Source organism: Diabrotica undecimpunctata, chromosome 2 (assembly GCF_040954645.1).
Source record: "Diabrotica undecimpunctata isolate CICGRU chromosome 2, icDiaUnde3, whole genome shotgun sequence".
Taxonomy (NCBI): Eukaryota; Metazoa; Arthropoda; class Insecta; order Coleoptera; family Chrysomelidae; genus Diabrotica; species Diabrotica undecimpunctata.
The window spans coordinates 42,895,720-42,908,403 of record NC_092804.1 but is presented as its reverse complement, the minus strand read 5'-3'; the positions used below and the strand labels follow the sequence as shown (position 1 = coordinate 42,908,403).

Below are 12,684 nucleotides of genomic sequence, written 5' to 3'. Positions count from 1 at the left end.
TGATGATTATTCGATGAGAGGAAAGGTTAAAATGCCACGTATCACTCAGTTCGAAAACAAAAAAAAAGTTTTAATGCCAATTCAATTAGAAGTGTCTTTATATCATCTAATAGAAAAAGAACATAACTTATCAACAATGCCTTAGAGCTGGCTGGATATGATATTAATATGTTCCAATAATGATGTTATAACAATTATAGACAAATTATCCATTGTATTTATATAAATGTTACATATAATACCAGCCATATTTAACTTCGATTATAAATAAAAGGAGAGTGATCTAGAACCAAGCAATTGAAAATTTTATTATTAAAAAAAATAAAAACAAACACGCACTCTCAAAACGCACTACACAAAAAAAATAACTATATTCCAAAGAACTAAAAAAACTGCGTTAAAGGTTCTTAAAAGTTCTTAAATATCTAAACGAAAACAACAATGAAATCTTTATATGGGAATATTTTGGATTAACTGGAAATAAGAATAAGGGGTAAGACCAGGGGTAAATAATTTATATAATAAGAGAAAGATTAAGAGAAAAAGGTTTGATAAATCTTCAAAATTTATCCTTTTTAATTATAATTTGTACTTGACTTTTTGGGATTCCTACAAAGGTCCATTACAGCCACTGTGTGAAGATTGTGGATTAAATTAAAGCTTTCAAGTACTTGCCATAGTCTAGATATGGGTATTGTATGATAAGCTTTTGTCAAGTTCACAAACAATAGAGTTGGTCTTTCACTAGCCATTATTTTTTTATTTAGTTGGGTAAAGTGTAGATGTGGTCAATGCAAGATCGTTCAACTCAAAATCCTGCTTGTTGTCCCAGCTCAAGAGGTTCATATTCGTTTACGACTAGGGTTTTCAAAACTTTTCCGTACAATCTACCAAGAGTGCGGACAATTGAGATACAGCGGTAATCCATCCTTCTTTTCAGCTTTCAGGTATATTATCTCTGTTCATCACACAAATTTAAAGTACTAAAATAAGTATGTCTAAAATTTAGGTTATGTTTATAGTTGATTTGGTTTCCTTGTGTGGGAGTGAGTAACCACCTAAAAGAAGGAAGGCTTATTCCGTGGCCTGCTTTAATTATGTATTTCTGGATGGTTCTATATTATTAAAAACAAACTCGTAATTACAAAGAGATCATAACACTACTCACTGTTATTCTCTACCTGTTCTTAATAGTGTTTCACTTACCTTGTATACCGAGATCACTTCAGACTTAGCACCTCTAAGCCTATTAAGAATGTCTTTTATATTGGATGCAGCTACACTCCATGGTGTATAATCGAGTTCGTCTTTTAACTTCTTAGTCAGTTCCAGCGGAATTGTATAACTTAATTGATTGGCTTCGGCTATCATGAAAGTTTCTTCTAGAAGATGGGTCTTGTCTCCGGTACTAAACAAAGTGTAGTTGTTTATTATATTTTTCCATTCATCGAGTGGATAGTTAACTCGATAATAACCTATTTGGTCAGTATTAAATTTCAGCCATGTTGCTCCAGCTGGTTTCTTTATGGTAACTAAAATATTAGGAAAAATATATTCTTCGTTTTCCGGAAGACCGTAATTAAGCAAAATCATAACGAGAATGTTAAAAACGAAAATGTAGGGAATTGATGAACTTCTGCACAAATAACGAACTTAGAATAAACAACACATTTTTTGACCACAAAGACTAACACAAATATACATTCAATAACATCCGTGGATAAAGATCTATTATAAATTACTTTATAACCAACAGATATATACATCTATCAAAATTAATCGACGTAAGATGCCTCACCTCAGCAGATGTAGGTAGCGACCATAGCCTAGTATAAAATAAGAATCACCATGAAATACTTCACACCTAAGAGAGCGGAGCCAACACACACAAAAATCAGAGTAGAATGACTAAATGCGAAATCCACTGAATACGTATACAGAAAAAGAATATCAGAGAAGATTGCTGGGAATAAAACCGAAAACAAAAACATCGACGAAAGTTGGGAAAAACTCAAAAATAACATAATTAAATAAAAAAGCAAACCCCATGATTTAGAGAGGAAGTGAAGACCAAATGTGAAGAAAAGAAGAAAGCCTTTTTACAATACACAATACAACAGGCATATAACCGCTATAAACGAGTCAGAAATCAGAAAAAGGGAACACTGGCAGAGCTTCTCAAAACAGATTGAACACGACTTCTACGGAACACAAAAAGAAATATGGAGAATGATCAGGGGACAAAGAAAAGAGATGAACGAACTAATAAAACGAAACACATTCAGAAGTAAACATGGGCAGACTACATTCGATCCCTATTTGCTAAAGGTGACGATAATGAACCACCAACACCAGAGGTGACGTCAAACGAAGAAATAAATATTGAGCAGGAAGAGTTAAAGGAAGCATTAAGGAAATTTAAAAACAGAAAATTACCAGGAGAGGAGATGAAGCATCCTAATACCTCTCTTCAAAAAGGGAGACAAATAGGACCCGGAAAATTACAGAGGAATTCATTTATTAAACACAATACTAAAATTAACAACCAAAGTAATAAATAAACAGAATGAATATATAACACTAGCAGAAGAACAACAAGATCACGCACCGACGCTATATTTATAATGAGTCAAGTGCAAGAGAAATCATTCGAATACAACAAACCGGCATATCTATGTTTCGTGGACTTTAAAAAGGCAGAGAGACACCTTTAGAAATAATTAAAACGATCGAAAATATCTACCAAAACAACGCAATAAAAGTAAATGTAGAAGAAGAACTAACTGACCTTGTTGAAGCTGGCAATGGGATAAGACAGGGAGATTCTCTGAGTCGTCTATTGTTCAACCTGATTATGGATGAAATAATAAAAAAGTAAGAACTATAAAAGGATCCCAATGGAAGAAAAACAAGTTAAAATAATCTGCTATGCAGACGAGGCAATACTACTCTCTAAAGACAAGAGAGAACAAAAAGGATGTTAGAAACCGCAGAGATAAAAACATTTAGAAAAACTGACCGTTAAATATACGACGTAGGATATCAAGGACTGGATAAGAAATAGAAGAGTAGAATGGAACGATCGTATAACGATCGAATGGCAACAAATAGAGTAGTACAGACGGCAAGAGATGGTTTCCCAATAGGAAGATAATGAGTAGGGACACCACAAAAACGATGGAACAACAATTTATTGGAGGTACATTGAAAAACAGACAGTCATGTCTACATAAAAAGAAGAAGAACTAGTAAAATATTGTAGTAGTAGTATGTATTATTGAACTGTATTTAAGTTTAAATTAAAAAATCGGTAGCCCATATGTAAGTATATCAGTCTATAGTGCCGAATGATCTGGATTCGATTTACGCTACAAACACAAAACTAAAAGATGTCTCTTGGAAGGCAAATGACAAACTACTAAAACTCATTTATTACTATTTATTCATTGCACGTTAAACTGTATGTTCCTTATATCCCTGTACACTTAATGGTATATGCAGAGGAGTGGACTTCAAGTTGGACATGGTACCAAAATAAGTAAAACAATAACTAAAGTAAATAAAGACTTTTGGGAAAAAATAAAAAACATTTACGTTGTTGCATGAATTTGTAGCAGTGACTATACACGGTGTTCCAAACGAAAATTTGTTCCTAGTAAACCTCGGCAAAATAAATGTTTTGATAAAAATCTATTGAATATAGATAGAAGATCTACAGATTGATGACAACGTAACAATCAAAGGAAAGGATAAATTCAAATACCTGGGGTTTATAATCACGAAAAAGGCAACAACAGAGGAAGAAATTACACAAAGATTAGGACAAACAAGAACAGCAATCCGACAACTTAACTCAGTATGGTGGGATAGACACCTAAATATGAAGACAAAAACGCAGATTTATAAAACATTAGTGCGAAGTATTATGACATATGGGGCTGAAAATTGGATCATAAACAAGAAAAACAGCAGTAAGATAGTAGCAACAGAGATGGAATGCCTGCGAAGATGCTGCAGAGTAACAAGAATGGATAGGAGAAGTAATGACGAAATAAAGCAAAGAACATCAATAGAAACAGACATACTAACATATATAGAACAAAAAAGATTAAAGTGGTATGGACATGTAAGAAGAACTAGCGATAGCAGATGGATAAAGAGAATAACCGAATGGAGCCCCATAGGAAGGAGGAAAAGAGGACGACCCCGAAAATCCTGGAGGAATGAAGTAGACGACGCCATGAGTAAGAGAGGCCTAAACGATGGAGAATGGAACAACAGAGAGAGATGGAAACGGTTGAGCGAGGGAAGGCAGTGAATACTGTAGAATCCCTAAATATATATATATATATATATATATATATATATATATATATAAATCTAAAAACTGATCAACTTTTATATCGAGGGGGGCCAATTTTTATGCAAAAATAATTATAGAAACTCCGGTGCTGTATGGAGGTGCAACCTCCCACAACTTTAAAATTTTGTCAGTAAAATAAAAAAAAACTTGTGTAAGTATGAAAACACTTTCAAATTATGGGTTTCTTCTCCTCTTTAAAAATTTGTAGTCGGTTGCAACACCCAGCGTAGGCTTAAATTTGCAAGAATTATTTGTGCTAAAAAATTGGTGCCTCCAATATAAAAATCCACCGGTTTTTGATTTTTGTCAAAACATTTATTTTGGCGAGATTTAGGGAGATACAAATTTCCCAATTAAAAACACCACTTACAAATCGAAGTATTGACTTTAGTTATTTGTTTGTTGAGGAGATACTAATTGGTTGAGCATTCGTATATATCACATTTTATTATAAGATTAACTTACCCTGATTATCATTATATTTAAAAAGTATGAATTCACTAGACTTGCCCAAATTTGTAACATAAGTCACTGGTACAGACCACCTATACCTAAAACATAATAACCCAAATTATCAACTTTGTACATGAATATTATATTTTAATGACCAAACTTCTCACAGCTATGGCATTATTTATGTTTAGCATGGTTTTCCATTTAGTGGAGGGACTGAAGCCTGAAAATATTTACAAATTATACAGATTTATTTCGTAAAACGTGGTATTATTAAGGAAGACATAAAAAAATACAATGAAAAACTGGTAGAAAATGCAATCGAAAACAGAATAAACTATAAGAAAACAAGAAAAGCATTAATCATTGGAAAGAAGCAAATCGTTGCTATAACAAACAAAAACATCAGAATTGCTGACAAAATTACAACTTGTGACTAAATTCTACAGCGAACTATACAAAACGCCTGAAACACTTGAAGAAGTAATCAGTAACCAAGATTTACCAGAAGTCCTTCTGGAATAAGTAGAATCGACAATTACAAAGGTGAAAAGCGGTAAAGCAACTGGAATATATGGCATAACAGTGGAACTGCTTAAATACGCTGGGGAAAAAAAACTGGAAAATCTTAGTAGGCATATTTACGAACTGCCTAAGATCAAGACGCATACCAGACTATTGGAATACAGCAAACATAATTCTCGTTCACAAGAAAGGTTCACAAGCCTATAAGTTTACTACCAATCATATACAAGATATTCACAAAAATCATCAACAACAGATTAACAAATGCATTAGATGCTGCATAGCCAAGAGAACAATCTGGCTTCAGAAGTGGATTCAGTACCCTGGATCATATCCATGCGCTTCGATAACTAATGAGTAGAGCTAAAGAATATGAAATACAGCTATCATTAACCTTAATAGATTTCAAGATGGCTTTTGATTCTATACATCCCAAGGCAGTAATAGAATCTTTGACTAACCAAGGCATTGACAAACCATACATAGAGACTAGCAAATATATACAGATAAGCAAAAGCTAAATTAAAAATGTATGAATAACACTCCAGAATTTCAGGTTCATACTACGAATATAGATGCATATAGAAGAACATTTGGAAATCCAAAAGTACTTTATAATTTCGAATTTTCAAATTGTAAAAGAGAATTGTTTGGTGTACGTACCAAAAAGCAATTCTAGCACACTGACAAGATCAGGAATTATGGTGGTGAAGAGGGGATCACATGAGCGTTCCTTAATGTTGACGGAACAAAAGTAAAATATTGTTATTATATATACTATTGTTACTATATATACTATTGTTTTAGTATATACTAAAAAATATGTGGATGTATGCTTCTATATGCGTCTATATTCGTTGGTCCATACATCTAACAACGAACTATTTACAAAACTATACAAAGATGTTAAAAATCTTTCAAACAGTACAAAAAGCAAGCTCGAATATCTAGCCCGGTTGCGAAACAAAAATAAATATGAAGTGTTGAAACTGATAATACAAGGAAAAATACCTGACACGCCTGGCTAAAACACCCAAAGACATTGTTATAAATAAATACTAAGAGATTCTCACAGAAAAAGAATAATATTTATTGGCCTTATAACAGTTCCTGCTGTAAAGATAAATATTGAATATTGACTTACTTAAACTTGGTTTCGTTTACATTGTAACTAGCATTAGGATCCTTTAAAAATCTCTTCTGAGTCAAAGTGTAAGTATCTCCTGATATGGCAACATCTAATATAGGATAACCCATCTGAAGTGTAAATGTGTCCATCATCTCTGTGACATCAAATTTATTTCCGACTAAAAGCTGCAGTTCGGTTAATAAGTCTTTCGTGACGGCGTTGCCAAATGCGTACCTATTTAAGTAGTTTTTGACACCATTTTGGAAAACTTCTTCGCCTACCGTGGCTTCCAGCATTCGTAAGATAGATGCTCCCTAAAAATTTAATAATATTAACTGAGGAGTAAATCATACCTACATTAGAATTTTAAACTTTTATCTCTTGCCGTACTGCTCCACCATAAGCCGAGTATACACCAGCATATTCTAGTCTAAGCCGCAGATTCGTTTTAGAATTTTAAACTGCTGTGTTCCCCTTTTTTATTTTTCTGTGTACAGCCGGGGCTTGAATCCACATCCACTGAACCATTCGACAGTGAAGCGAATGAGAATCGGCCGCCTGGCCCGTTTGGCTATCTGACCGACAACGGAAAATTATAACATCTATAAAAATGTTTACAAGCATATTTTATGTATTAGTTTAAGATTATAACCTATGTTTTTCCCCTATATTTAAAGCCCTAAGTCTATCCGAGGTCCACCTATCTTGTTAAAATGTTATGATCGGCCCCTGTTATGATCCCAGTAAACTATCTACAATTATATTATAAAAATAAAATGACATAAAAGATTAAAAAAAATATGGAAAAAATATATATATAAAAAAGGAAAAATAAAACAATACAGCAAACGAAAACAGTAAGAAAACAAAAAACAATAGAATTAAAAAAAAACAACTAATTATATAGCTTTGTAAAATTAGAGCAGAAATATGACTGTGTACCTACCTACCAAACCAGAATGTAAATAAGGAGCAAACTTTTACAGTTTACGCATAAAGAATTCAAAAATAATCCCATAAAGTTAAGATGGTGAACAGACGTTATCTATCGACGTACTATAACATGATATACATGATATAATCACTTATTCACAGATTAGAGATTAGTTCTCTTTCCGAGGATGGCGATTTTATAATTGCTAATGCTAATCGTTACTTTATTATTTAAACAAATATTAATTTATTATTATCTCCTACTGTCTAAACCTGAATCTACTGCCAGATTGGATGAGCGCATCCAAAATCAAAGTTAAGCACACCCACCACATCCAATCATGATGTATTACCAATAAATAACGAAAAAAATCTCAATTAAAAAACATCTTAGCAAATAAAGTCCATAAGTCCATCCAAGTGCACAATAAAGCCCATATAGACGCAAGTACTTCAACTATGGGGTTGTGCCAAGTTTTCTAATAACAAAAACAATCACGACTCCACTCCAAGATAGCTCCGAATGATATTCAACGCGCCGAAATATGCAATGGACATAAATCTGGATGGGTAAAAAGGGAGCTCAGTTGAGTGCTATTTTGGGTAACGTAAACATTAACACAAGGGGATGCTCTGTCTTTAAATTTAAATTAAAGGAAGAAACCAGCTTTAAAGACGTCCACAATTCTACCGGTTCTCAGGTGTTTATAAGGACACAACGGTGATCGTTTGGAAGTCGGTCAAAATATCTAGACGGGAGATGCTGAAAAGGTTTATTTAAAAATAAATCAGAAAATAAAAAAGGTAATCATACAAACTGGAAGGGAAGTAGATTCAAAATAAATTGAACTAAATAAAAAGGGCGCCACCTTATATGTTTTCTGAGTGACAAGGAAAACTAGGAAAACTCAAAGATCCTAGTTGTTAGGGGATTAGCTTAAAAAAAGAAAAACAATAATATATAGGTTTTGTCTTTTTCTAAACCAATATATATCCAAAGAAACAGAATCAATCACACTTACCTCATATGCTCTTTAGTAAAAATTATTACAATTATTTATTTTTTGTCCAATAGAAGGGAAGTGTATTAGAGAAATAAAATAATACAAAGTGGTTATCTACTAGCTATATTTAATTCTAGATAAATCAGAACCTCAGTAGTATCTTTATAAAAATATCTTTATAAAGTATCTTTAGAGTATAGAGTATCTTTATTAAAATTTAATTATTATTTTTCAAACCAAAAAAATGAACATAAATAAAAATTCAAGAATTTATCTTGGTCATTTTCATATCATGACATGTATGTAGTAGAATTTATCTCTTAATACAATCTATATACATTGATTATTAAATTTCTAGACATACAAGAATATATAATATATAAAAATATACCCCAATATATATTAGGGATACCCAATAAGTTGGTTAAACTTATACGAATGACTCTGGAGGGTTCCAAAGCTATGGTGAGAATAGATGGGGATATGACGCAGGCCTTTGATATTGAAAATGGAGTTAGACAAGGGGATGCCTTATCAACAACACTTTTTAATCTAACTTTAGAAGCTGTTGTTAGAAAACTGGATGTAAACGGCTGTATTAATACAGGAGCTATGCAAATATGCGCATATGCGGATGATGTTGCCATAATAAGCCGCAACAAAAGGGTATTGAGCGAAAAAGTCATAGAACTGAAACGAGAAGCTGCTACGTTTGGTCTATATATAAATGAAAGCAAAACAAAATATATGGAGTGCACAAAATCGAATGAACAAGAGAATCTGAAGGTAGACAACCATACCTACAAATATGCCTCCACTTTTCCCTACCTAGGCTCAATAATAAATGACAACAACAACATCAGTCAAGAAATACAAGCACGGATTCTTAGCGGTAATAAGTGCTTTTATGCATACAAAGACTTAATGAAAAGTAAGTTACTGAATCGTGAGTCTAAGCTGAGAATCTACAAAACAGTAATTAGACCATTGGTCACATATGGATGTGAAACGTGGACCCTCTCAACCACTGATGAAAATCAACTGAGAATATTTGAGCGCAAAATACTAAGGAAGATATTTGGACCAACCCAATGCAGCGATAGTTCGTGGAGAATTAAAATGAACCACGAGCTGGATGAACTAATGCAGAGCGCAGATATTGTCAGATTTGTAAAATCACAAAGACTAAACTGGCTTGGTCACCTAGAAAGAATGCCAGATAATCGAGCTGTAAAAGTAATCCAGAGATGGAAGCCCCAAGGAAACAGAACAAGAGGAAGGCCCCGTAAAAGATGGATAGACGACGTAGAGAGGGATCTTAAAACCATGAACATCAGGCAGTGGCGAAGGAAAGTATCCGACAGGGCAGAATGGAAGAACATTTTTAAGCAGGCCAAGATTCACAAAGGGTTGTAGCGCCATTAGAAGAAGAAGAAGAAGAAAAATATACCCCTGATACACTGATCGAACTTTTTAAAACTTCGCTGGTCACTGAATGCTTTGAGGGGCATATTAAGAAAATTTCAGCTTCCGTTAATCTAATTTGACAGAGAACAAAAATAATAAAAATAAATTACAGTAAATTATGGTTTTTTTACCGAAACCCTTCATTGTAGTTCATACGGATTCATTTGATGACGAATAACTCGATGAACTTCTTTCCAGAGGTTCCACACTAAAATTGACATAGAAAACCAAAGAAATGATTGACAACTGTATCAGCTCGACATGTTTTATCATCTTAATAAAGAGAGATAAACCAGAAATTAAGAAAACCATAATATAGCTCCCTTAAAAATAAAAACTAACACTCTCAAGTCTCAAAGAAACACACATGTCTACAAAGGAGTGCTTCCACTAGTGAGGTGTCTACACCTTCAAAATCAGAATTCGACTTAACCTCCCATCCAGACTGCCAAATAGAAAGTAAAGTGAAATATTCCTCGCTGCGATGCTAATTCGCCTAACCTTGAATCTTTTTAGAGGCCTCTGGCAGTACAAATAAACATTTAGATTATGCTTATTCTCTTTGGAAGATTTTAAGATGGAATTCGAAAAGCCTTATGAAATTTATATGATATACAGAGTGGACAAAAAATGCTACAAGTATATCTTGCATGGCGACTAGGGTTTTACCGTCCGTTGGAGAAGAAATAAGTAGATCACCAAAAAACTACCTTAAACATCTACCAGCCCACGCTAACGAGTAAGCAAGACAATTGCACCTTCAATCATAAGTCAGAAGATAAAGGATACAACAGAACAAGAAATAACAAGTTTGTTTATTAATATTTATTAACTACTTACCTTATTGTAAGAGATTATATCAAATATCTCGGTAATTTGATCTGGCGTTACAACATGTTTAACAATTGGATGAGAACTTAGTTTGGCATCAAGTGATAATACGGGATGCAAATCGGTTATAATAAATTGTTCAAGCTAAAAATAAAAATATTTTAACAATAATTTAACCACGAGTATAAATATCTATGTTTAACAATAATATATGCAAAATAAATAAATACACAGTTTTGTTGCTTTGATCTTAATAGTCTGGTTCTCGCTATTTATTTTTTTAAACAGTGTATAATTCATGGTGGTACTTTTAATTATCTTTTCCTATGCATTATTGCTGTATCACATTCTTTGTCTCACAAAGGCGACACAAGTCTTTAAAGAGGAATGTTGATTCTGCCAAATATGTATAGCCATATATCTAATATATAGCAAGTACATGTATTTAATATAATTAGTATAATATATTATTAAATATAGTGTATATGCGTGTAGCATAGTTTCTATGTGCCATTACGATTTCTAAATATTTAGTTCGATTTTTAATACACTAAAAGTTTTGCACAATTAATAGAAGGAAAAAATATTTTTAAGAAGAATAACTCTTATTGTTTTTCAAAGTATTCGCTTTTAAGATCCCTTTTACACTCAAACAAACCAATAGTCAAAGCCTTTATATCAGTCCGAAATAGGTATATCAGAAATAGATTTTTTATATTTCGATGGCATCATCTGGCGTCTTAATACGTTTACAGTACCATGTAGTGGTACTGTATACTGTGTACTGTGGTTGGAATAAATTGGATCACGGCTGTCTTCAATAAAATATACAATACAGGAATCATCCCTGATAAATGGCTAGAATCAGAATTCATAGCGATACCTAAAAAACAGGGGGCTAAAAAGTGCGAAGAATATCGAACAATCAGCCTAATGAGCCACATGTTGAAACTGTTTCTTAGAGTCATCCATGGAAGAATTTATAAGAAGTGCGAGGAACAAATATCGGACAGACAGTTCGGCTTCATTAACGGGGTGGGTACCAGAGAGGCACTTTTCGGAGTACAGGTACTGATTCAAAGATGCAGGGACGTTAACTGCGACGTATACGCGTGCTTGATCGACTATGAAAAGGCATTTGACAGAGTTCAACATCAAAAGATGATAAACATTTTAAAAGAAGCAGACCTGGATGACAAAGACCTTAGAATAATTTCAGAACTATACTGGAATCAGACCGCATACATGAAAATTAACGGAGAAGAAACAGATCACATAAAAATACTACGTGGAGTTAGACAGGGATGTATCCTATCGCCGTTGATATTTAATATGTACTAATATGTATGAAAGAGTAAACAATGTTAGATATGCCGACGACACCATGGTGATAGCAGATAGTTTAGAGGGACTTCAGAGGCTAATGGACAGAATAAACGAGTACAGTCAACAGTACGGACTAAACATTAATACCCACAAAACGAAACAAATGATTATCAGCAAGGAGAATATAAATGGGGCTCATCTATACATTAATGGGACGCAGATAGAGCGAGTAAAACAGTATTGCTACCTGGGAACTATTATAAACGAACAGTGGAGCAATGTACAGGAAATAAAGTGCCGCATAGGAAAGGCAAGAACGGTCTTTAACAAAATGAGCGCCATCTTCAAAAGTCACAACATATCCCTAGATACAAAAATGAGACATTTGAGATGCTATGTTTTCTCTGTGTTGTTGTACGGGGCGGAGGCATGGACGCTTACAGACACCACTATTAAAAAACTTGAAGCATTTGAGATGTGGCTTTATAGACGAATGTTGAGAATATCATGGACAGCAAGGATCACCAACAAGGAAGTTCTAGAAAAAATGAAGAAGGAACCAGAGATTGTGTTTACGATTAAACGTATAAAATTGCAATATCTGTGACACGTTATGAGAAATCAGCACCGTTACTCCCTGCTGCAGTCTATAT

The 12,684-nt window shown here is 33.5% G+C and overlaps 1 protein-coding gene across 6 annotated transcripts in view; it reads right to left on the bottom strand.

Moving 5' to 3' along the window:
* Positions 1 to 12,684, bottom strand: part of LOC140434460 (glutamyl aminopeptidase-like) — a 111,850-nt gene that overhangs the window by 16,174 nt on the left and 82,992 nt on the right. For all 6 annotated transcript variants that reach the window (XM_072522747.1, XM_072522745.1, XM_072522746.1 and 3 more), the window contains 4 exons: positions 10,715 to 10,849; positions 6,486 to 6,784; positions 4,829 to 4,914; positions 1,207 to 1,532 (listed from right to left, as the gene is read on the bottom strand). In XM_072522747.1, coding sequence (XP_072378848.1) covers positions 1,207 to 1,532; positions 4,829 to 4,914; positions 6,486 to 6,784; positions 10,715 to 10,849 — 846 coding nt within the window. The remainder of the gene's footprint in view (positions 1 to 1,206; positions 1,533 to 4,828; positions 4,915 to 6,485; positions 6,785 to 10,714; positions 10,850 to 12,684) is intronic.